General features: G+C 42.8%; 2 protein-coding genes across 3 annotated transcripts in view; both read right to left on the bottom strand.

Annotated features, from left to right (window-relative positions):
- Positions 1-5,065, bottom strand: part of usf1 (upstream transcription factor 1) — a 12,959-nt gene extending 7,894 nt beyond the window's left edge. Inside the window, exons 1-5 of one of the 2 annotated variants that reach the window (XM_085244646.1) lie at positions 4,979-5,065; positions 4,249-4,310; positions 4,089-4,138; positions 3,161-3,273; positions 2,831-2,944 (exon numbers count right to left, since the gene is read on the bottom strand). In XM_085244646.1, coding sequence (XP_085100772.1) covers positions 2,831-2,944; positions 3,161-3,273; positions 4,089-4,138; positions 4,249-4,256 — 285 coding nt within the window. In that variant the 5' untranslated portion in view covers positions 4,257-4,310; positions 4,979-5,065. Of the gene's footprint in view, positions 1-2,830; positions 2,945-3,160; positions 3,274-4,088; positions 4,139-4,248; positions 4,735-4,978 lie in introns of those variants that run through there. The other variant, XM_085244648.1, reaches the window with a different exon arrangement.
- Positions 5,066-7,896: 2,831 nt separating this feature from the next.
- LOC146559033 (uncharacterized) lies at positions 7,897-25,701 on the bottom strand. Its single transcript, XM_085245191.1, has 5 exons — positions 25,355-25,701; positions 20,664-20,709; positions 10,722-10,800; positions 10,352-10,608; positions 7,897-8,221 (listed from the first exon to the last, which is right to left on the bottom strand). The coding sequence occupies exons 1-5, from the start codon at positions 25,670-25,672 to the stop codon at positions 8,136-8,138; spliced, it is 786 nt and encodes a 261-aa protein (XP_085101317.1). The 5' UTR covers positions 25,673-25,701; the 3' UTR covers positions 7,897-8,135.
- Between the last annotated feature and the right edge of the window lie 792 nt (positions 25,702-26,493).

The following is a 26,493-nucleotide window of genomic DNA, read 5'->3' as shown; positions in this document are numbered from 1 at the left end:
AATAAAAACAAGCTGCTGATTATTTCACATTTTACCTGTGAGCAACGGCACATTTAAATCTTACAAATATAGTTATTTGGCTGATATCGTGATAGATACCGTTATCGCCTGAAATGAAAAAAACATATCGTGATATGAAGAAATCTTATATCGCCCAGCTCTACTAGAACGGTATTCTTATTCAGTTGGCTGTCAGTGTGTTTTGTTTTGTTTTTTGCCTGTCCCGTTTGGCTCTTTTGCCATCAGAATTCTTGTCTAAAGGCAAAGAAAGATGCCCAACGGATTTACTTTACCAAATTGACCATCCCAGCCTTGCCGTAATGGTCTATTTGATTCACCTTTTATTGTTTATTTTATAAATTTTTTATTTTCACTTGCTAGATATGGGACAGACTTGAATGAGGAAAAGAAAAGGGAGAAAGGAAGAGGGAAAGAAAAACAGCGGGGAAGAGGCACAAAAAAAAAATCCATCTATCAATCACCTGGATCACCTGTTAAGAAAGAAAAAAGAAAACAAGCAGAAGAAAACGAGAGCAATACAATGAACAACATCACGATGATCTATGGGAATATGACAGTAAATACTAAAAATTGAACATTATTGTGCAGCACGTAAGATCGACAGCGCACAGCGTGCTTTGAGGTAGGAGCCAAAAAGGGTGTAGTTTGTGGGTGTGATCACCCATGTGTACACCTGTGAGCATGGACGCGCTTGTTTTTAAAAGGTTCCTTCATGTAATGATCTGCTAGAGGGTGTGGGGGGGCCACAGCCCCGCCCTCCAGGGCATGAAGCAGGTATGGAGGAGATCAAAACTCCAGACATCCAGAGGCCCCCAGAACACAAGAGACCAAGGAAGACCAACAGAGGGGCAGCCGCGCCACTGTCCCAGAAAGAGCTGAGGAGAGTCCCAGATGAGGGGTCACTCAGCAGCCGCGGAGCAGAAGCCAGGGGGAGTTGCAGTGACGCGCCCGTGAGCTCCGCCGGCAGCCAGCCGTGCCTGAGTGACCGAGCCCCAGGCCGAGAGGCCGGGGGCACCCCACCTCCGAAGTGGCCCGAGCGAGCCCCAGGCTCCAGGCCCCGATAAGCGGCCACCAAGGAGTGAGCCGGTGGGTACCTGGACGCCCATCCCCGGACACAAAGAACCACCAACACACCGATGTCTGAGGGAGTCCGCCACCGGCAGGGGAAGTGGTGGTAGGGGGAGATAGGCCTCCAAACCTTGGAGGGCCTGAGATGTCCCCAGAGAGGTGGCGCCTGACACCCAACCTGACATATAGACACAGAAATACAGGCACACACAGATACAAACATCCATTCCCACCCTCATGCTCTCATATGCACTCACTCCACACTCAACCAACGTGGAGACAGACATAAAGAGACGCTGTACACACGATCACACTCCCCAAGCGTACTCTACGAACCGGGTCTAGGTACCCTTGCCCCTGGAGGGGGGAACTGCACCCAGACCCAGGTGGTGTGACCCTTTTCCCTGCGGTGGGGGGAGGCAGACCGCCCCAACTCCGCAGCAGCAGGGAGACCCCACATTCCAGACCCCAGTCGGAGGGCCAACTCCTCCTCCTGGCCCCCCCGCTCCAGCAGGTCGCAGAGAATGGGGGTGAGAGAAGACTCCAAACCTCCCTCCACCCGCTCATTGTAGTGTTGATGCATGTGTGTTCTAAGGTGCATTTAAAACCCAGGAGGGCTTGGAGCTACCTGCCAGAGAGCAGCAGGTAAGCGCATAGTCCCTCCTGCTAGCCCTCAATGTCTACGTGTATTTAACCTTGAGAGGTGGGCAACGACGCCAGGGGTGAGGTGTTTAGCTTCGTCCGTCAGATACACAACAAAGCACTATTTTTGGTGGAGCATGCTAGCGGGCCGTCGTTATTACCGTGTTTTTTTTGGAAAATACGGGGCACTTAAAATCAATCCTTTGATTTCTCTGAAAGTCGACAGAGCCCCTTATAATCCCGTGTGCCTTATGTTTGAACTCTGGTTGTGTTTACTGACCTCGAAACGATTTTATGTGCACGGCGCTCGAAAATCTGTCAAATGTTTCAGTACGACTTTGCTAAGCTACGAAGCCGCACCGCTTGATAGATTGTCGGAGCATTGCGGCTATCGTAGGCGGAGCCTCGCGGAGTGATACGTACTGTGCTTCAACATAATATTACCGTACTGTGTGTGTTTAACCTCTTTTTAAGTTTTGTGGATGTTATACATGGTTATGCTGAGGATATGTCGGCCAGTTTCCACTGAAATGCCTTTTGGTTAAACTGTCAGCGAGGAATTTGCACTGTTACATTTTTATATAACTTTAATGCACATAAAAAACAGCTGCTTGTTTAAGTGAAAATACATTGATGTTTTTTTTGCACTAATAAAGTTGAGGAGTTGTAAAGTATTTTGTCTAGTGTCAATTATATCGTTATCGCAAATTTTCAAATGTATATCGTGATAAATATTTTTGGTCATATCGCCCTGCTCTAATGCTCAGTACTCTACACTGGCTAGATATCAAGCCAGCTGGCCACATGGCTGTGTAACTCATCATAAACACCCACTCCAAAAACACATGGCACAACACAGAAGAGCCACCTCGACCGGACGAGACTCAGCTGTACATCTGCATCTAAAGGTCAAAGGTCACTCTGTTGAGGATGCCAGCGTTCACATTTTGGACAGAGAAGACAGATGGTTTGAAAGAGAACTGTAAGAAGCCATCCATGTGCAGTGTGAAGGACCATCCTTGAACAGAGGCAATGGTTTACGACACCTTTTTCTTCCAACCTCCTAAGATTACAGTTAGCTGTCAGTTATTGTTGGCACCTGTGTGACAGTCTGAGTGGTCGCGGGGAAACCGGCGACCAGGCTGACCGCTGCAGCTCCGTCTGTCTGACCCTCCAACTGGCCATCTGCCACCTGGATCACTCTGTAGGTCACCTGCAACACAACACATTACACTGAGTGCTTGATGTCTCATTACCTCTGAGATGACAGGTAAACCTCAGGAGAACACTCCAATCTACCTGAACTTCTAAGCTGGAACCTGTGCATTTGTGCTTAGGTGAACTACATTCAAATTAGAAGTGTCAGAAAACAAACAGGCAAACAGTGACAGAATGAAAGAAAGTCCTTCCTCTCAGCACTCTGTCCTACCTGTCCACCCGCTCCTTCTGTCTTGAACAGATATTTGATGGGTTGGTCAGTAAAGGTGGCAGCAGACTGAATAGTAGCAATAGCTGCTGGATCCTCAGCGGTAGCTACGGACCCTGAAGAAGCAAACGTATAAAATGTAAGACAGCCCTAGAACCATCAGAAATAAGTCTGAGGACACAGCAGCAGTTTAAAAAGACTGAAACTGTGTTACTTATGATTTGGCTGTCCCACACAACCAGATATGCTCTGGAAGATTACAAAACTGCAAAGACTTAAAGGAAATGTTATAGTAACAACACAATCATGTCGCTCCAGGTCAGCTGAAGTCACTCCTTTATTAATCCATTATTAATGTCATCCCTCTTTGTCTTTCAGTGTATCCTGGAATCACCCTTATTTAAGATAAACTACACAGCTACAATCACATGGAATTCAGGTTAACCAGCTAGCTAAATATTAAGCTTCTCCACAAATCTGTGTGTAAAAAAGGAAACTCACTTCCTTCACCTCCTCCAACCTAAAAGCTCCTTGTATCCATAGCCATGTGCCAGCAGTGAAAATACGTGTGTGCCTGCCTGTTTGATCGGCTCTTAATGAATAATGAAGCAGTTTCACTTAATAACTGCTGGTGAGGACGAGATATCTAGCCAGCTGGCCACATAGCTGTGTAACTCATCATAACTGTCAAAATGAAAGCTCGGTCTGCTTTCAGTTGGGAGATACTGACTGTATCTTTGTCAGCAGCAGGACAAAGGAGACTCCAAGTCCCATCAACTCAACTGTACTCTCAGGCAGAACCGGCCGAGTCTGCATCGGACTGTTTAAAGTACATAGAAGTACCACGGCAGTCCGTTAGTACAGTGTTAATAGGAAACTTTAAAGGCAGTGACACACACACACACACACACACACAGCTTTTTTTCTTTACCTTCCTCGTTGACGGTAACAGTGCCGTCTTGTTCAGGGCTTTTCTGCTGACTTCGCACGTTGGAAACAGAGGATACATAAATTAGCTCATTCCCCTGTTAAATACAAGTCCTTGACTTTGTCGTAACTGCAACAATGGCGCATTTAAACGCCCCACTCACCTCTTCATTGCTCGGGAAGCTCTTGGACGAGGAGACCGCCTTCACTCGCTCCCACAGCCAGACTGAAACAAGTTCATGAGTTTGACAAAGACGTGGGACAAACTTTGCTCACGACTATAAAATATCGTGTGTCGATATGGTGTCGTTTGAGCGAACACACGCTTAAAGCGGGAGATTGCAGCTAAAACGACATTAGAAAAACGTTGGCGGTAGCTAGCAGTTAATGCCGAAGGAGCAGAAACCGTGCGAACGTCACGGTCTGTGCGCAGGAAACGAGCAGATGTCGCCTTCAAAGTTAAAGCATCAACACTGGTGGCAGCAAACAAGGCAAGTCACTGAAGTGTTCAACGTCGGTGTCTGTTGTAGTCAGTGTTACCTTTAACACTATAGCACGTTATATCTAGCTTATATTTGTATTTTACTGCTATGACTGAGCGAAGTTTCGACGTGTGCGCCAAATCAGCGCTTTTAATTTGACAGTTCTGGCGGAAATCTAATGTCTCGTTGCGACTCGACGAGGATCCTGTCTTTTCTGTTACATTACCGTACGGCCCCAGCGGTTTTTGCAGATGTTTAACAAAGCACTCCTCTTCCTGCTGCCTCGGTGAAAACAGTGTCTGCCCTCGCTAATAAAGACGACGTTTTTATAAAAAACATTCTAATGTCCAAATTATGCGCTTAGTTCTAAATGATGGCCAAGATATTCCAGACTGAACAAAGATCTACTTACACAGTGGTCCCTCCTCCGATATTTGTCAACAGAGCTGTTTCAGCTTTACGCATGCGCCACAGGAGATCAAGTCGGCTGCTTCCAGATCAGTAACAGCAACAATATACAAATAACTACACTTCCGTTAAAAATGAGTCTATGTTACACAACTTCCAAATATATACTTGCGTCACTATTCAGAGTAAATTGGTACATTTGACTGCATTCACGAAAGAGGACCTCACGGAAGACCTAACGCGTACCAGCTTGACACAGGTAACCTGAAAGTGTGTGCTCTGCGGCCAGGAGGGTTCACTGTTCAGCTCGGATGTCCAGAGCGTGTGGAGGCGTCTGTGGGGTGTCCCTCGGTCACTTCAGTGTTGCCTTTATCTTTCAATGACTTCACTACATCCGCAGAGGGTCAACATTCAAAATAAACAATGACAGAAATCAACATGGGTCTCCAGTATTCTGGCGGAAATGCCGTTTTAGTTGCAATAAAAATGCATTATTATTATTATTATTCTTGTAGTTATTACTCGATGTAATACTAAGCGTGATGCATTATGAACGTGTTCAAACGAAAAAAAATATGAGTGCTCGGGCCAGGCGAGGTAAAAGCGCTAGACAGCGCCCGTGGTTCGAACCCTCTGACGAAGGCTGGAAGAGCTTTTGGATGCTGAGAAGTAACCACTGAGCTAAACTAACGCGGAGGCAGCAGCGGGGAAAGAGCCCTTTAAAGCCGTCTGTCCTGTCGTGTCATATCTGACCGACTTACAACTTAAAACACTCATAAATATCCGATTGCCTGAAGGCCTTATGACATCTTCCACACTATGCACTTGAAAAGGCGATGATCACCTCTTTTATTGAGTGTTTTAATCAACCTTGTGTTCAATCAATCTGTGGTGTTCCCGGTGAAAAATGTTTGTTATGCTAACTTAAGAGCTGCTAAAACAGACCGGTCAATTGTGACCGGGAACACTAGTTAAGCTTAAGGAATCACTTCCTCCTCCACTGTGAGTGGAAGAAAAATAGATGTAAAACACTGGACAGCGCCCGTGGTTCGATCCCTCTGACGAGAGTAAAGCGGTTCAAAGGTGCTGAGAAGTAACCACTGAGCTAAACCAGCGCGGGTGTGCCTGCAGGTAAAGTGCCTTCTAAAGGCTTCTGCCTCCGTGGCGAAGTCGCCAGCTTACAGCGCCACACTGCTTTCAGTGAAAGTTGTGGTGTTTAATGTCGGCGTGGAGGAACAACGAACAGAAAAGAAATCCCAACAAAACCCCAGAGATTCGAAAAAGCGCCTTTTGGAACAGAAGAAGCTGTTCTCAGCACTCCACTCCATTAAAGAAGGGATCGCCAGCTACTGCCCTGCAGCTTTCAGACGCATCCCTACTCCCACACAGCTGAATCACATCTTCAGCATGCCATCAAAGGCCTCGTAACCGGCTATTCATTTGATTCAGGTGTGTTGGAACAAGGATGCATCTAAACGCTGCAGGTCAGTAGGTCTCGAGGACTGGCGAAAGAAATAAAGAAAAGGAAAGAAGCACCGGACACGTCACTGTTACATCCCTAACCCTCCAAAAGCCTTTTTGTAGATGGAGCGGGTAGTAAACAGGATACTTGCTCTTTTGATGAAAAAAACCTACACAAATAAAAACGTTTTCTCCCGTTGGCTTCAAATAATAATAATATTAAAAAAACGTAACGTCCACGTCTCATAGACCTTGATACTTCACGTGGTTATTGTCATCACCTAGTGGTCAAATTATGATATTACAACATGACCTTTTTCTTTTTTTTTAAAGACATCTGATCAATTTCCCACAGATTTATTTGATATGTAATAAATCTACTCATGGCAGTCATCTTAGGTCACTGCAGATGAAACAAGGCCCTTTTTTTTGTGGTTCCTGTTTGGCTCGCGATATAAAATGTGCATTTATGCTAAAATCAAAGCACTGTATTTGTATAGCGCTTTACATCGCTACACTTTAGCCCTGTGAAGCTGGAGAGCAAGAGCCGGATCATTTTGACTGTGTGACAGAACCAGCAGGTCCCATCCTGCCTTCCACAGGACATACTTAAATCTACAGTCACAATCCAGTAGTTACTTATGTTTCCAGCCCCCTCCCCCCAGTGTTTTGCAGAACATGCCTTTCTTTTCTAGATTTATTTTTTAAGTCAATTCAGGGTTACACAGAGAAACACTTCTGCATGGCAGTCATGCTGTAAAGGCAAAGGCTAAGAGTAATTACCTACTAACAATCAACAATCTGGCTTAGAGGAATTTACCAAGAAAAATCAAACGTCAGTTTCTGTACTACACAAAGGTAAGAATTAGACTCAGTGCTTTCATGAAAGGTTGCAAGAAGCCCAGAGAACAGTGAATATCATGACCCACAGTGAAAGCTGGAACACTGTGTAATAAAACAGAATCCCACATAGCCATATTATATTCAGTGCAGCAATTACCCTCTCGTCTTTTAACAACAGTCCATAAGAGACTTCTGGAAGTTTATTTATGACGTATTGCTGGCATCAAATTTAAAATATGCAAATTTCCTGCTATAGTATGATGTCTCAGTTTAAACATCTGGTGTATATTTTATGCTGTACTGTAAATAAAATATGGGTTTCTAAGATTTGCTGATCATTGCATTGTTTTTATTTCCATTTTGCACAGTGTCCCAATATCTTTGGAGCTCACAGAAGGACAAAAATACAGCTTCGCCCACTCAGTGAACTCATTTTCCTTCCTATCAGATCTTTATGACGCTGAGCTTCCCTATCCTCACATCTATGTTTTCCCACAAACTCTTAATGCTGGAAAACTAAGGTGCTTTTGAATACTGTGTTGCGATGTGCAGCAGGAGCTGGTTTCAATGACGCCCAAACGTCCTATTAAAAAACAAAGCAATAATGATACAGCGGAAGTGAGTTAATGCTTTTAATTCATAAGTCTTTAATATATCATATTATCATATATCATAGTTGGAATTCAGTTTATATGTTAACATACTGCATTATTGCATGTACTTGGGGATCAGGCAAGTAATGGAAGCCTGCATAGAAATGTATTTAAGAAAGTTTCTTAAATTTCAAAATGCCTAAATGGAACAGATACATCTGTGTTAGTCAAAGCGTTCAGAGACCCTCCTTCATGCTTGCTTCATCAGGAGTCAACGACTCTCCACAGAGTGAGGAGCACCACAGGCCACAGGGAGGTTGGGCTTGCAGCACAGCACTTTGGGACTCGTTCTGTAAGGATAAGAAGAGCACAGCTTGTCTCATCCTGTTTGATGGAGCCTGACAGTGATGCGTCTGCTACACAGTTAACACTTTCTGCTGCAGTTTGAATGAATTAACTGCACTTTTATTGAGCTCGAGTTCTTTTAACTTCTTTGATCTGTTCTCTTGACACATCAAGTTGCATGGATTCAACTGCGGCACTCCACACCATGCATGAGTGGACAACACTCATATTCATTTCAGTGTTGTATCTGGCAAGCTTTAGGATCGAGGAAACGTGATTAGAAAAAGACATGAGCTCATTTATTTTAGATTATTTTAACCACAAATTCTGTCTCTCACCTGCAGATCTATTCTACTGTAAAGATGTATTAAAAATAAATAAATCAGTAACATTGCAAGCACTAGTTATTCAGAATTGTTAAACCTGGCAGTTATTTTCTTTGATATCTGATTAATTATCGAGTGTGCTATTTTTCAATTCAATTTTATTTTATTTATACAGCGCCAAATTGCAACAACAGTCGCCTCAAGGAGCTTTATATTGTAAGGTCGACCCTACAATAATACATACAGAGAAAACCCAACAATCATATGACCCCCTATGACCAAGCACTTTGGTGACAGTGGGAAGGAAAAACTCCCTTTTAACAGGAAGAAACCTTGAGGGGCGGCGCCATCTGAGAAGGAAGACAGGATAAAGACATGCTGTGGAAGAGAGACAGAGATTAATAACAAGTACGATTCAGCAGAGAAGTCTATTAACACATAGTGAGTGAAGAAGAAACACCCAATGCATCATGGGAATCCCCCGGCAGCCTACGTCTATTGCAGCATAACTAAGGGAGGATTCAGGGTCACCTGGTCCAGCCCTAACTATATGCTTTAGCAAAAAGGAAAGTTTGAATTTTAAAAGTAGAGATAGTGTCTGTCTCCTGAATCCAAACTGGAAGCTGGTTTGCCAGGAAATTGTCAACTGTATGCTAACCATCGTCCCCTAAAGCCTAGAACATATTCAAAATGCTTTGGATGCATTAGAGCAGCGGTCCCCAACCCCCGGGCCTCGGACCGGTACCGGTCCGTGAGTCGTTTGATACCGGGCCACGAGAGTTGAGGCTCAGGTGTGAAATGTATGGTTTTCAGGGTTTTATTGGTTTTCAGCGTTATTTTGTTATCGTTTTTATGGTTTACTCGGTTTTCCTGGGTCTTTTCAGTGTGTTATGAATAAATCTTCTTTTTTCGGTGCTAGTTTTATTTTGTTGTATTTATCCGCGACACCTTAAAGGCCGGTCCGTGAAAATATTGTCGGGCATAAACCGGTCCGTGGTGCAAAAAAGGTTGGGGACCGCTGCATTAGAGCACTTTTCAAAAATTTTTACATAATAATTATTGATAAATCCATTTTAAATACTAGGACACCGGCAAGCATCAACTTACTTTGATATTTGTGTCAATTATGCAAAATTATTACACTGACAAGCACAGTTGGGGCTCAATACTGGCACAAAATATTGATTTCATTTTCCAGTTTTAGCTATTGTAAGTTTTTACAATGGAAATAAACAAATCAACAAAAGCAAAACAAAAAACCCACAATGGATGAAAAACTATTTGTTAACATTTTGCATATGACTGGGTAGTATTAGCAATTTATAGCAACAGGAAATCAGGAAATAAATCACTTTCTCTTGTATTTTGATTACAGTGAAGATTTAAGACTGGCTGGGCCACTGACCTTTAAATGATCACCTGCTGAACTAAATCCTCGCTATGAGTCTCTGTCTCTACCCACCTGTGAAATTTGCTCATCAGTTTAAAGGTGGCTATATGCTTGTGAAATTTTGCACACATGCAATCCCAAAGTGGACAATGTCTGTCTATAAACGGGCATTCAACACTTCCCAAGGTGCTCAAAATGACCTTTGTGGTAGTTCCAACTAGGCTTTTTACAACTGCGTTGCATCTTTAAAGTAATGATTATTGATTAGTTGATCTCCTTTGCAAAAGTATTACATTTCTCTCCTAACCATGGAACCCATTCTGGGTTATCTGGTGAATAAAATGTTGGCACACCGGGACAAGAACATCTTGCTAAGAAATCTGGGGGCAGAGTTGGGCTGCTGTGTAATGAATACTTACGTTTTTCTTTGTGTGCCTTGTAGTCTATGGTGATATTCTTCGTTTCAGTCCTCCTGTTTCTTGTCAGTGTGCATGTGAAGTTTGTCACATTACCAGTCTCTTCCAACTCGCTAGGACTGTGTTCTGTTAATGGGACAGTGTAATTCTTGCACATCGTGTCTTTCATTGTAGCCAGTATACCTCCATTCGATGTCTTGAATTCACAGCTGAAGGGCATATAGGGAGGTTGTGAACAGTCTTGATAGTAGCACTGCAATCTTTGAAAAGATCAAATGGTATGGTTAATATAAGGCACACTCCATTTAATGTTAGGGTTCAGTACAGCATATGCATTCGATGTGATAGTGGCATTAACACTGAAAGCTCGAACCTGAGACTGTTATTTTCCTTTGTGTCGATGCAAGCAGTAAACACACCAAAATCCCCCACCTTTTTGGCAGAGATAGAGCCTGTAATCAGATGTTTGGATACATCATGTCATACACAGTCACAGTCAAGGCGTTCTTCAGATGTATATACAAAACTCCAGTTCTAATAGTTCCCCCAAACTAAACTTTAGAACTTCTAGTGCTGATGAACTATCATTTAGCTCACACACTTTAGTGCAGGGGTGGGGAACTCCAGGCCTCAGGGCCGGTGTCCTGCCCAGTCCTGCTTCAGTGTTCAAAAAAACTCACTTTGATTTTTGAAAAAAAAAGCAGGACATTCAGCTGTTCAGGAACTTTATTTTCAATAGTTTCCATTCTTATAGAGCAGCGGTGCCCAACCCCCGGGCCTCGGACCGGTACCGGTCCGTGAGTCGTTTCGTACCTGACCGCGAGAGTTGAGGCTCAGGTGTGAAATGTATAGTTTTCAGGATTTTTATCAGTTTTCAGCGTTATTTTGTTGTCTTTTTATCATTAACTCGGTTTTCCTGGGTCTTTTCACGTGTGTTATGAATAAATCTTCTTTTTTCGGTACTAGTTTTATTTTGTTGTATTTATCCGCGACACCTTAAAGGCCGGTCCGTGAAAATATTGTCAGGCATAAACCGGTCCGTGGCGCAAAAAAGGTTGGAGACCGCTGTTATAGAGGGTTCAAGCTGCTCTTGTTCGTAGACTGAAAGTTACCAGCAAACCTGACAATCTCTTAAGTGAGAAAATGAATGAATACATCCATAATCACTACAGATCTCACATTAACACAAATGGAAATTTGGACGTGACAATTTTGCTTTGCAGGCAGAAGTAGTGTGTGTGAAGGGTCTCAGTTATCAAGGTCATGGTAGTCTAAGAAGCTTGGAAAGAAAAGCGACTGGACTTCTTTAAGTTTCCTGAAGATGTTTCGCCTCTCATTCGAAGAGGTTCTTCAGTTCTAACACTGGATGGTGGAGAGTCCCAGGTAGTTAAGCCCTAGTGGGAGTTGTGTCTCATCACATGAGCCAAGGTGTGAAAAGGGATATGGGTCCTTATCAGCAGAGTTTCGGGTGAAACCATTGTGAGACCTTGCCTTAATCTATCACGGGACCTATTGAGATCACCTGATGCAAGATGTGAGTGGGCGTTGAACTGCATTGTTACGCAAACAATACGCAGTCTCGATTTCTTCTGTGGGATTTGGATGGTAGGCTCAGAGCTCAGTGTAAACCACATATATCATGTATCATTACATTAACAGTTCAGGCTGGTGTTCATGGTGTAATTGTGTAGGGATGGGTTAATCTTTGCACACACTTTGGGTCCCTTAGTACCAACTGAGAATCATTTAAACTCCACAGTCTACAGTGCATCCAGAAAGTATTCACAGCACTTCATTTGCTCCACATTTTGTCACGTTACAGCTTTATTCCAAAAAGTGTTCAGTCGGAAGATCAAACTTTGAGCCTGAGGTCCAGAGCGTTCTGGAGCAGGTTATCATCAAGGATGTCTCCGTCCATTGCTGTGTACGTCTTTCCCTCCAGCCTCTCCCAGTTTCTGCTTCCAAAAAAAAGAGATAGACGTCCTTCGGGAATGTTCACCTCTCTTGTCAGAGTAACAATGGAGCTCTGTGAGAGTGACCATTAGATTCGTGGTCACCTCCCTGGGTAAGACCCTTCTACCCTGGTCCCTCCTGCTAGCCATGCAGCCAGCTCTAGTGAGTCCTGGTGGTTCCAAATTGTGCTCACTGAAACCTTCAAGGCTATAGACATTGTTCTGTAACCTTCCTTAGACCTGTGCCTCGTTACAATCTGATGTCTGTAGATAATCCTCAGTCATCCAGGTAAGTAAAAACAGTTGATTCTGTTCATCTGGACGTTTTCAGTGGAAGAAACGTTTCGTCGCTCATCCAGGTGACTTCTTCAGTCCAAACTGACTGCAGGTTTCTATTCTATTCTAACATTCTTGACAAATATCTGTTGTAATTTTTCTCTTCTTTATATCCAATAATGATTTGCCTACATTAATGTATTGCCATGTCCACGTAGGCCTGAAAGCCACTGTACTGTCTGACTGAATTCTTTAAATGCTTTAAAACTTTAAATGCTCCAGCTTCATTATCACCAACCCACCCAAAACTACTTTTTTATCCTTTCCTCTTTCCCAACAATTTTCTAACATTTCTCTAATACGATGACTTTTATTATGACCTTTCAAATTTATACAATAATTAACCTTTAACACTTGCCTTGTAACAATTCTTCGGATTGTACTTGTAAAGCACATATTGGTGTTGTCTTAATCGTCCCTAAACAAATTATCAGTGCACCGATCATAAAATACCTTCCCTCCAATCCATACCTCCATTCCTACATACTCCAAATCCCCTTTCTCTTATTTTATATGGAATACTACACTCAATGAAACACACCCGCTGTCACGGTTCTGGGTCAGTTTCGAACCAGTATTTTGAGTTTTGATTGTTAGTTTATTTTTTGAATGATTGTTGTGGTTTTGGGTGTGATGATTATTATTATTGTTAGAGTTCCATGTTTCTGTTTATTTGGGTTTAAGATTTGTGCTCTCATGTTTTGTGTGGGTTTAGTTTCATGTGTCATTTTCTGTCTGTCTCTCTCTGTCGAGTCTGCGTCTTAGTGTGATGGTTTCTTGTTCCTGTTTTATTGTGAAGGTCTGCGTCTCATGTGAGTGTGTTCAGTTTTACCTCTGTCTCATCTTGTTGATTATTCCCAGCTGTGTCCACCACCTGTGTGTAATTCCCCTGTGTTTCTCTGTGTGTATTTTAAGTCGTGTCCTCTGTCATTGTAGTTGCTGGTCCGTCTGCATATCCACCATGTTTCATCCGTGTGTTCCCTGCCGTCATCATCATGTACCATCGTCTTCCTTCCTTTATGTTCAGGTTCGTGTTCGTGCTCAGTAGTCTAGTTGTCCCAGTATAGTTTAGTTCTCCGTTTTGCCGTTTGCCTCTCTTTTTGTGTTCAATAAATCACCTTTACACCTTCACGACTGCCTGCGTTTGGATCCTCCTTTTCCTTTTCTACACGGCTCTTTTCACTCGCCGTGACACCCGCCTCCATTCCCTTCTTTCCTATCACATCTAACTGCAGTATATCCAAATAAAGTCCAAAAAAGTCTTCAACCATGTTTCCTGTATACAAATTATGCCATGTTTTTCTGTCTGATTGTATATAAACTGTTTATAATCTTGACCGTTTGACAAAAGACGACTTGCATTCCACTGTAGGATTAATATGGGTATAAACTGAACCATTACATTCCCCTTCTTGACTTGCCCAACTACAGTTTAGATATGAAGAATATCAGGTGAACTATGACATGCCGCCTTCACAATAATCTGAATCGTCTCCGTCTTGGACTCATGTTGCATTTATTACAATAAATGTCACCATCTTCTTCTTGTCTTCCTCCATTTTTCTTTCAACCGTGTCCACAGCCTTTTTCATTACTCGTTTCTTCCCTATCATGGGTTTTTCACTCGGTCTCTCTTGCTCAACAACACGCTTCTGCACCTGTCACTTCCTGCAGGATCCTCGTTTGTTGAGCAACTGTCTGCTGCCTCGGCACTTCACATCCCCAAAAAGCAACACTGTTCTCCTCCGCAACTACAACATTTTGGTTTTACTCCAACTCCACATTTTCCTTGCTGATGATCTCCAGAACATCGGACACATCTCCTCTTTCCTTTACACATCTTAGCAATATGTCCAAATTGCTGCTAACACCTCATTGGTTTGGGTACAAACTCCATCACACTGAAACGCATCAATCCAATGAAGATCACCTGTGGTACCTCTTCTGTTTCAAATTCCACCTCCACAGGTTCTGTTTCTCCTCTCTGTGGACCTCTTGTCATTAGTCTTACTCCTTTAACTTCCCTGTTTCTGAGTTATAAATTCTCACCCATTTTTTTCATATTTACATTTAACAGCACTACTACAATGGCTCCTTTATTTCCATTATTTCTCTTTCTACTACTCTTACAGTTGTTTTAACACAAACCCCCACAGGTTTCTTCACTTTTACCACCTCAGCTTCTGTGTTACAACCAATCAGCAGATTCCAATCTTCAAGAATCTTAGCATTTTTGATTTGTCCAACTTGTGCTGTAAGTGTTTTTCTCAACTTAAGAGGATTGATTTTCTTTACGCCCTCTTCTTCAAAGCTTGCACTGACATTTACAGATTTGTCTTCTGACTAGGGCTGGGCCATATCATACCGTTCATGGTAATACTGGTATAATTTTGGGCAACAATAGAAAAATGAAATATCGCGATAGAATATTAGTAAAACGCGCATGCGCAGTGCCTTTGTTTTCATACGCACACGTCGGAAAAAGCATGGCGGCGAAAGCAAATCGTTGAATGAAACAGATGAACCAGAACTGGTTTGTAAAAATGCTGCAGCTTCAGTGGTGTGGAACTGGTTTATAGTGATGTGCAGATCGATCCTGAAATATCGATTCCTCCGATATCAAACATTTATGTTCTAGAATCGATTCTCACATTAAAATATTGATATTTTAGTAATTTAGGGTAAATTTGTAGTTTATCACTAACAGGAACACAGTGGAAAGAAACTATAACATTCGGATTGTCTACATTCAAAGGAACTACTTCCTCTTCCGCCTTTCATAGTCATGTGCGAAATACGGCTGTATAACAATGGCTGAGTGTAATTGTGCGGACGTATTTTATCTCCACAAACAGCTGAGACGTGGTTTGTGTCACGGCTGGCGGGGTGAGCCGTGTGGTGTAGGAGGAAAAGGACCCAAAATGCAGGCAGTTGACTGGTGATGAGAGTGAAGTTTTATTTGCAGAAGTGGAGCGACTGAACAGGTAGTGAGAAAAGACGAATGACTGAAAAAACCTAGACTGGGAAAACTAAATAACAAACCTAAGCATGAAACGGGGAGCAGAGAATGCAGAGCGACGTCGTTACACCGAGAAACACAGACGATCCGACGATGAACAGAAGCCAACACACACTATAAATACACACTAGGTAATGAGGAGATGACATGCAGGGGTGGACACAGCTGACACTAATGGACATGATGAGAGGCAGACCTACAAAGTAAAACCGGAAACACACAGACTGTTTTGCAACAAAAACGCAGGGACCTGAACAGAGCACAGAGGGGAGACACAGCTGGGAGCAATTAGGCTAACGAAACAGGGGAGAGGTAAAACTGAACACACTGACATGAGACATGAACTTTCAGAGTAAAACAGGAAACTAACAGACACAGAGAACCAGGCAGGACACTGAACTTGACAGGCAGACTCATGAGCAGACACAATGACACCATGGACAGACAGAGGGAACACAGAGAAGTGGGAGCAGGCAGGCAAAGAACAGAAACCTAACAAATGGCAAAATCACAACAGAATGCACACTCGGAATGAACAAAAGCATAAGGAAACACAAAACACTGAGTCCTCAGACACAGGACCATGACAGTTTGCGATACATGTGGCAAAAAAGTGAGGTGTTGTGGCCATAATTGCCAACCTTGAGACCTCAGAATTAGGGAGACATTCAAAAGGGCTGTTTTGGGGGGGGGGGGGGGATAATTTTACAGTGTTTATTTATCGGATAAAATACGTTAAATGTCACCGTTATTATTGGCCGGCCTGGAAACACCGGGGGTGTCCAAATTCAGAGGCTGCTTCCACCTGAGGACCCGCCCTTCGCGGTCTAAAGAAAGCCGGGTAGTACGTCACGAGCTCCCTCAGTGGAGTGAAACTCTGCCGTCTGCTCCTTGCTATCTAAAATATAACCGGGCGCTGGCATAAACTCTCGACCGTCTCACACTTTGTTTAATTAGTTTTCTGTTTGATGTTTATTCAGCTGTGTGAAAACCCGGAAGAACCCTCCCGAGGGATTAATAAAGTTAAATTTAATTTAATCTAATCTAATAACTTTAATCTCAGCCAAACTGATTTACTCACGAACAAATAAAACACTGAAAAAGCCAAACAAGAACATTTTTAAGTTAGCAAAGTGACTTATATATCATGTTTAACGCGAGCAGTGAAAGACCGCGGGGGGTTGAAGACGATGTGTCGGTCGGCTCAGATGTTTGAAGTTTACACAGCTACATTCTCACCTGAAAATGCGACCCAGAAAGACAAATAAGAGTAATATTAAAACTGAGTAGCTGCCGCCATTGTTGTAAACTGGAATTGGCTGGGCCGCGCTATGAATATGCAATATGGTTTTCCAATTTTGTTGCCCGGGTGGAAAATTGGGAGAAATTCGGGAGAATGGTGGCTCCGGGAGATTTTCAGGAGGGCCATTGAAATTCGGGATTCTCCCGGAAAAATCGGGAGGGTTGGCATGTATGGTTGTGGCAACATCACTAACCTTGTCAAACACCTCAGAGTAAATCATATCACAGAATATGACGAACGTATGTTGAGGCGAACTGAAGAGGAGGACAGGGACAGGTGCTGCTAGGGCGAGACAGACGTCTCTCACAGAGTCCTTTAGTGCTGCAGGCAGGCAACGTGTTCAAATAGGCACAACTTCATTTTTTTTTTATTTCTATATGATGAACTCTGCGTTATTAAGTGATAAGAACAAATAATCTGATGTCCTGTAATCATTATGACGCTATAATTTGAGATACAATAAATAAAATAAGTTTTTGTACAAAGTATCGGTATCGGATCAGTATCGTCGATACCACCCTGAATATTACTTGGTATCGGATCGGAAAGGAAATCAGTGGTATTGCACATCACTACTGGTTTAGCTTTCGTCCGTCAGATACACAACAAAGCACTATTTTTGGTGGAGCATGCTAGCGGGCCGTCGTTATTACTGTGTTGTTTGGAAAATACGGGGCACTTAAAATCAATCCTTTGATTTCTCTGAAAGTCGACAGAGCCCCTTATAATCCCGTGTGCCTTATGTTTGAACTCTGGTTGTGTTTACTGACCTCGAAACGATTTTATGTGCACGGCGCTCGAAAATCTGTCAGATGTTTCAGTACGACTTTGCTAAGCTACGAAGCCGCACCGCTTGATAGATTGTCGGAGCATTGCGGCTATCGTAGGCGGAGCCTCGCGGAGTGATACGTTCTGTGCTTCAACATAATGTTACCGTATTGTGTGTGTATAACCTCTTTTTAAGTTTTGTGGATATTATACATGGTTATGCTGAGGATATGTCGGCCAGTTTACACTGAAATGCCTTTTGGTCAAACTGTCAGCGAGGAATTAGCACTGTTACATTTTTATATAACTTTAATGCACATAAAAAACAGCTGCTTGTTTAAGTGCAAATACACTGATGGGTTTTTTTGCACTAATAAAGTTGTGGAGTTGTAAAGCATTTTGTCTAGTGTCAATTATATTGTCAGTTATAGCGTTATCGCAAATTTTCAAATGTATATCGTGATAAATATTTTTGGTCATATCGCCCTGCTCTACTTCTGACAAATCGGTTTCTTCTGTACTACCCTCACGTCTCTCTTTTTCCTCTTCCTTTCACTTGCTCTGCGCATGTTTCCACCCTTCCCCACCTTTGCCCACTCATTCTCTTCACTTGGACCACCAATCACTTCCTCTCACCTACCATCCATACTATTCCTTTCATTTTTTCTCCTTCCATCAAGGCCATACCCTGGATTATGAGAGGAAGCCTGCAGGTGATTGTTACCCTCAGCCAACTCTCCTGTGAAACCTCGCTCACTCCTTAAAAAAACCCCAATCAACTCCAAAATCCACACTGTTGACACTGAAGCAGTGTTGCCAACTTAGCGACTTTGTCGCTATATTTAGCGAGTTTTCAGACCCACTTAGCGACTATTCTTTTTCCCTAAAAAGTGACTAGCCACAAATCTGGTGACTTTTTCTACTGTTATTGGAGACTTATTTATGACAACTTTTTGACATGAAAGCGCGTATCGCTCTTACTCTCAACAAGCAGCGGGTGCTGCCGTGGGCACCTCGCCTGTGCCACTCATGGGCAGAAGATAGTCCTCACGCAGCTGCTATCAGGGCAGGAGACGTTCACACCTGCGTCCAAACCGCAAATGAAACGCGCATGAGCGAAGCCGCTGCTCCCACACTGACTGTAACGCAATCTTTTCTTGTTGTTTTGTGGATCACAAAGTTTAAAACTACTTATAAACACACACACACAAAGTAACTCCCCCAGAATGCCTACTTTGAGTCACTTTTGCTGGTCCAGGCCCGGGTAAAGGAGCAGGGTTGGAATGGTGACATTAAAAACAACAATAATTGCTAAAAGAAATTTAATTTGTGGTGACAATTAAATTCTAAATGCATTTAACTCACTTTATGTCTCTTCCATGATTTTATTTCTGTCTCCAAAAACGTAGGTTACAATTACATTAGCATGACCAATTATGCAAATTAGGCAATGATGTCATTTAGTGACTTCTAGCGACTTTTAGGACAGCCAAAAGCGATTTTCCTTACTGAGGAGTTGGCAACACTGCACTGAAGGCACACAGCTCTCCAGACCTGCCAGTCAAGCACCTCACACCTCTGACACTTTCCACTGTGAGACCTTATATGACTGTGCAATGACAATAAAGAGTTATCTTATCTTATCTTATCTATCTTATCTTATATACACAGGCCTGTGCCTTTCAAAAGCATGTCCAATTAACTGACTTTTTTCCACAGGTGGACTCAGATCAAGTTGTAGGAACATCTGACAGACGATCAATGGAACGTTGGAACATATATGTAAATATGTGTGCATGTATGCATGAGTGTATCCGTATGTTTGCAGGTGTATATATAACTTGTACATATCGTTCTTGTGTAAATGTAAATTTGTCTGTGTTATTTTGTAAATACATAAGCTATTGGCATCTTTCCATGTGTGTGAAATACACAAACTGCCTTTCTTGTAACAGTGACAATAAAGAGCCATTCTATTCTATTCTATTTCACCATGAGCACTAGCTCGACCTGTTGCCTGTAGTACTAGCGAGGTGTAATTAACGTGAAGTATCTGGTGAGCAGATGTATGAATATGAAGCTACTTCCGTAAGATTATTACTTTTACTTAAGATAAAAAGTTTTTTTCTTCCAATTTGCAAAATATTTATCCAGCACAATATTACGTTTAAATTATGTCTTTTCCTTGTCATCTGTGATGGGACACAGGGCTGAAAATCACATCCAGTGTTTTCTAACACCAGTTTTCACTCTGATTTTATTTCTGATTAAATATTCAGATTTTCTTGTGGGCCTCCTTACAAACTGCTAGTAAAAGCCTGCTTCTAAATAATGTTGCATATTCTTATGATTAGCAAAATGACTTCGAACACTACAGCAGATCTGTTGCTGAATATCTATGGGCCGGTGTCCTGCAGGTTTTAGATCTCACCCTGGGTCAACACACCTGAATCAAATGAGGAGTTCATCACCAGGCCTCTGGAGAACTTCAAGACATGTTGATGAGGTCATTTAGCCATTGAAATCAGCTGGACACATCTAAAACCTGCAGTACAGCGGCCCTGAGACCTGGAATTGGCTGTTGTCTGCTTCAATGTTATAATGATGGATTGCATTTATATAAAATTGACAGACAGAGCTGGGGATCAACTGGCAGTGTTCCAGTTACAAGATGAGCTTCCCAATCCCCTGAACCACGATCGCCCCTTATGACTGGAAACAATGTTTTCAGCTGATAATGGTTCTTATGGGTTGTTGAGCCCAAGAGTTAAAATATGTGAAATTCTTTTCAAATTACCTTTAAAACTGAAGCAATGTGTTACAACTAGACATTCATTCACTAGTACCTAGATTTACACGTACTATGTATTAATTTATATGTCTAAACAGATCCTTCAAATAGTCTAACATATTCAGATGTCAGTGAAGTAAGCTTACCCATGACGAGGAAGAGAAGAGCCCCTGGGACTTGCATTTTCCAGATCTAGTGTTTGACAGAAAACAGAAAGAAAGCGTGATGCTGTTGCCTTGAGAAAAAAAGTATCTGTAATATTATTTATTATTTTAACATATCAGTGATATTTTATCCAGTCTTTACCTTAACCCTAGAACACTATCGCCGGGAGATTTTCACCCGAGCAAATGTATTTACATAATTTTCAATATGTTGCGTTTGTCTGAGTGTGGTGGGTCCCTGGGTAGCTTCAGCATTGTCTTTGACGTCTTTGAAGGCGTGGGTGTTTCCCTACCCCAAATCCCGCTTTTTCCTACAGGCATGTGTTTGGGTGAATTTCACCCGGCAATAGTGATAGAGGGTAAAGTAGGTTTTGGGTGGATTTCACCCGGTGATAGTGTTAGTGTATAAAATCAGGTGATCTTGCCGCATTTCAAGGGTGACAACATTCAGGCTCACCATATTTACTGTCCCTCTTCAACTACAGCTGTCACCCTGTTGCAGGTTTAGTGTCTTTGGCATCCCAGCTAGTGAGTAACACATAGGTAAGGTTTGTTTAACTTGGCAATTGTTAGCTCCAGTGCATTTCTCTTTACCAAAGAACTAACCTTGGTGTACTTCCTCCCTGACAAAGCTTCAAAAAAGAAGGTTGTACTGCTCCTGTCATCCATGCATACACAACCAAGCATAGGACCCACTCGTAAGCCTGAAGTGATTGAATTTTACAACAAAACAAAGGGAGGTGTCGATACTTTTGACCAGATGTGCGCTCACTATGGTTGTGGAAGAAAAACCAAGAGATGGCCCCTTTGCGTGTTCTATGGCATGATCAATGCTGGTGTGATAAACTAATGGATCATTCACAATGAGAATGCAATGAAGAGAGGTGAAAACCAAATGCAGAAGAGGCCTTATATGCAGGCTTTGGCATTGGCACTCATCAAACCATGGGCAGAGCAGAGGCTCCCCTCTTCAAATCTGTCACGTCAACTCAGAGTCCTGATCTGTAGCGTGCTCGACATCCCTACCCCTGGCACTCTTGAAGGTGAGGCAGGACCAGTGGCAGCAGTGGTCCCTTAGTGAGGTGTGCTGACTGCCCCACAGGCTTGGACAGGAAGACGCGATACAGGTGCCATGTCTGCCGTCGACCGGTGTGTCCACGCCATTACTACCCTGTGTGTACTGACTGCATGTAAGGAATAGGTAAGTAAGAGTGGTCCTGGAATTTGCACGTTATCCTTATTTAGTGCAGTGGTTATAAATAAATATCAACAAGTGGTGATTTCCAAGTGAATTCATATGGTAAAAAAAAAATTTTTTAGTCAACTGGTCATTTTTACCCACTCAAAAAATGCCATTTTTTGTTTCTCTCTCCTGCAGCTGTTCACGTGTCAAGGAGACTGTGCCTTCACCAGGGAAGACTCAAATATCCCATGAATGGGTGGACCAAAGACCAAGTTTCCAGCATCATTATATTTTTGTTTAGGATTTGTTTTGTTCTCCAACTGCTAATTTTCCAGAAATTTTGGAGCATTTTTTAGGGTCCCCCCATGAAACTTTTTTTTTCCATTTTCTTAGATATGGCACAGCTGAAAATACAAGAAAACCACTCTAATTTGTCATGTGTTGTCATATATTTTATATATTTTGATGACAAGTACTTTTTGTTGGGTATATTATATTTGGTAAAAATCACCCAGCGTTAGTGATGGTGTTCTAGGGTTAAAACATTTGTTTTTTACAGTTTGAATTATGAAAGGAATTTAGTCAGTCACAACACATCTTTGGTAGTTTATAGGAATATAAAAACCATCAAATAAGAGTGAACCCAGCAAACATTTTTTAAACTGTGACCATCCAATGTTTGCCATGGAAAACATAAATGCATGTGCTTTTGTTTCTTTAGCCCAGTGACATCTAATCCACATCTAATTTGACACCCAATATCAGCATTATCAAGTGTGGTTAAGTAGGATTGTGCTACAAGGCGTGCTCAGCTAAGGTTTACTGTACTTTCTACATGAGTACAAGGTTGCACGTCTTCTGAGAACGGACGCATATGGCTACAAGTGCTCTAGTCTATCCTTACATGCTGAAGAAGAAGATGTAGAAGCACTATCACAAAAAACTACATGTGGAAGACGGTGACGGTGCAGTGGCTCTCACTCTCAGACACTTCTGGCCTTGTTTTGTTGTTTGTGCACAAGGGCACTCCATCCCACTGATATGACAAATATATATTGATATTATGCTGACGATATGACGTGGCACAGCCCAAAAACAGAATCGGTACATTATTTGAAGGTGGTAACTAACTGGTGACAACTAATTCTGTGGCTGTGGGGTGGCTGTAGCTCAGGTGGCAGAGCAGGTCAGCCACTAATCAGAAGGTTGGTGGTTCGATCCCAGGCTGCCTCCTGGCTGCATGCCAAATATCCTTGGGCAAGATACTAACCCCATGTTTGCCTACTGGTGGTGGTCAGAGGGCCCGGTGGCGCCAGTGTCCGGCAGCCTCGCCTCTGTCAGTGCGCCCCAGGGCAGCTGTGGCTACAATGTAGCTGCCATCACCAGTGTGTGAATGACTGAATGTAGTGTAAAGCGCTTTGGGGTCCTATGGACTAGAAAAGCGCTATACAAATGCAGACCATTTACCATAATTCATAAAACACAATATACAAATAATAATGTATAATGTGTATGTGTTAGTCCCCATAGGGAAATAGTTCCTCTGCATTTAACCCATTCACCCAGTGAAGCAATGGGCAGCCACCAATGCAGCGCCCGGGGAGCATTGTGTAGGGACGGTACCTTGCTCAGGGGTACCTCAAGGTAGCCATTCAGTGGAGTTGAACCCCCGACCTTCCGATCATGGGGCCACCACTCTACCTACTGAGCTATCCCTGCCCTCCTCCATTATTGGAGGGCAGGGATAGCTCAGTAGGTATCCCTGCCCTCCAATAATGGAGGAGGGCAGGGATAGCTCAGTAGGTATCCCTGCCCTCCAATAATGGAGGAGGGCAGGGATGGTGCTATTGTCGTAGGGGTAGTGCAGCAATGCTCTGCTTTTCTCCAAGTGAAGAACTACAATGTTCAGATAATCTGGGTAAAGTTTAAATGACACCAAAGGTTATTTCATGAAGGAGAGCCAATAAACAAAAAGGAATAATTCAAGCTGTAAAACTGACATTTAGAACTTACTACACATGTTCTTTAGTACTTTGCAGAATTAAAAAAGGGATTTCCTAAGTAACCTCCCCAAGCAATTTATTGCAACTTGTGCTGAATTTAACGTGGAAAAACATTTAAAAATCGTGCCTGATGCGGTTGTGCTAAATGCCGTTACGAGTGTTTGGAATTCAAAGCAGGTCATCTAAAAAAAATACAGCGCTTTTCTACTCTGTCTGAGCACTCAAAGCACTTTACACAACTAATTCATTCACCCAAGCACTTTTCTCTGAGCTTTTAAGTGCTAAGTAGTCTACCATTTATACACATTCACACTCCGATGGATGCATTGGAGAGCAACATGGGGTTAGGATGGGCCTAAGGATATTTGGCACGGGATCGAACCACTGACCTTCTGGTTAGTGGCTGACCTGCTCTGCCACCTGAGCTACAGCCACCCCAGTAAACTGGAAGATTGATGGTTCAATCTCTGAGCCCAATCTTGGGCAGCTTACTGATCCTCAAGTTGTCTCTGAATGTTAGCTAGATAGACTTAAAAATTGCATGGAAAAAATTGCTTGAGACATACTGTATAATGTGCTTTGGTCAGCAGAGCACCGCGTAACATCAGTGTGTAATAGCTAGGTTTCATTTGACGTAGACGTGACGTCGACGTAAAGCGCGAAATTTGACTGGCGGTCGGAAGTGAAAAAGATAAGCGCAAAATCACAGACAGACAGTACGCAAAATGCCTATGTCCTGTTGTGTTTACGGATGCTCCAGTAGGTCGACCAGAGAAACTGATAAACGGTATTTTAGGGTACCAAAAATAGCCCAACGAAGAGGAGAAAAATGGAAAATTCTAACCGAAAAACGTAGGAAAAAATGGATTTTAAATTTACGTTTACAGTCGGGAGGAGCAGAGTCTGCCAATGCCCGTGTCTGCAGCGACCACTTCGTCAGAGGTAATGTTATGTTTGCAAACGAACTTATTAGCATTAGGTTGTCGTTAAATTCTCTTTTACTTAGTGCTTTTAAGTTAGTAGTCTAATATTGACTTGATTGGGACTATAGGCTGCCCAAGTGCTTTGGATGACGAAGAGTCGGAGGACTGGGCTCCGACGGTCAATCTCGGCTACGAACGAAAACCCAGATCGGAATCAGTTCTCAAACGAGAGAAAAGAATGAAGCTTAAGGCATCGATGTGCAGAGGCGATTTTGGATATGCAACAGACGGCTGAGAGCCCGGATTTGAGCCTAGTGACAGTGGAGAACAGGCTACTAACCCTGCCATACAATTGCAATGAGCTGCAATCACTTCTCCATCCTCCTTTGCAATTACCCAAGTCTTCAGAGGTGTCTCGTTAGACCGCTGAGAATGGTTTACCTTGAAACAAACAACTGTCACTCTAACGAAGTCCTAAGGATGTGGCATGTTTGTTGACGTTAAAGCCGCTACCGCTAACTGTTAGCGTGTTTAAGATAAAGCAATATAAGAACAAACACTCACCCTTGCAAACACCAAACTGTATCCATCACGGAGACGTTTTGTTCCAAGGTTGTGGACCCACCCGCTGACAAAAAAATTGTACGCCTCCAGACTCTTGAAAGCTTTCATTTGCTGCCTAGTGTAGTAAGAAGTCTGGAGGACCAAGTAGTTGGTGATATCCACAGCCTCGATAGTAGGCAAATCCTTTACTTCTGTGGTGTATTCGGACATTTTACGGATCACGTCCGATATATTTTTTAACTGTTTATATCTCTCCCGAGAAACGGGGTCTAAAGTTGCACAATAGCTGCTCTCCTGACTCTCCACAGTGTCCTCCATGTTTACTTCCGCCCTCCACTCAAAAATCGCGCTGCCTCCGCACGTCATCAGAACCACGTGACCGCAACCCAACTATTGGTGCAGATAAATGGCTAGAATGTAGAATTTTAATGAGACAGAATGGACTAAACTAAACCCGAACAGAATGGAGAGGGACTGGTTATTACAGCCACCTTCATTTATCGTAGCTCATGGGTTAGCTTGGGGGTTCAGGGTCTCCTCATTAATACAACCACATAATCACATAGTATGCAGAGAAAACAGGGCCCAGTAACTTCAACACAGGTACGATCAGGACCTAAACATAAATGTTGAAATGTTGTGTTCTCCTTAGAACCCAAGGAGAACACAAATCCACATTCAGTACTGGGTTTGTCAATACTTGCGTCACAAAGCGTCTTCAGTATCTGCACGACACGTAAAGAGCATAAAAAGAAAACCGCAAACAAACGCGCTTTTTTCTGCGCACTTGTGCTTCAACCAGCTGATTTTAGTTTAACTGACAGGAGGAGAAAACTGGGAATCTGCAGATGTGAGAATTGGAGATATGAACTTTTAATTTTTATTGTACAAAAAGACAAGAGTGCGATGGTAATGTGCAAGCGCTGCCAGGACAGAACAACTTTGGCTCTTTGAAACTAACGCGAATCTGCTGCGGCGTATAGTCTGTCTGATTCATTCTATAAGAACAGTTTCGGCTGCAGTATAAGAACAATAACACGACGCCTTTGTGCCGCACAAATGCGCAAAAAAAAACTTCTAACAAGGAACAAGTGACGTTCAAGAAGAGGGATGCGTCGAGCCGGGGGAAGTTACGTCTC

The sequence above is a fragment of the Mchenga conophoros genome, linkage group LG14, assembly GCF_057382185.1.
Source record: "Mchenga conophoros isolate Kocher_MC1m ecotype Shallow Benthic linkage group LG14, M_conophoros_male_GT1.1, whole genome shotgun sequence".
Lineage (NCBI taxonomy): Eukaryota > Metazoa > Chordata > Actinopteri > Cichliformes > Cichlidae > Mchenga > Mchenga conophoros.
The sequence above is the reverse complement of the archived record's forward strand: the minus strand, read 5'-3'. Positions and strand labels throughout refer to the sequence as shown.

Bases quoted from the DNA above. Each gene is read 5' to 3' on its own strand.
- LOC146559033 (XM_085245191.1), bottom strand. From the start codon at position 25,672: ATGGAGGACACTGTGGAGAGTCAGGAGAGCAGCTATTGTGCAACTTTA. The intron at 20,710-25,354 runs GTGAGTGTTTGT...GTCAAACACTAG, and splicing joins ACAGTTTGGTGTTTGCAAGG to ATCTGGAAAATGCAAGTCCC. The intron at 8,222-10,351 runs GTAAGTATTCAT...TTATCCTTACAG, and splicing joins CAAGGCACACAAAGAAAAAC to AACGAGTCCCAAAGTGCTGT.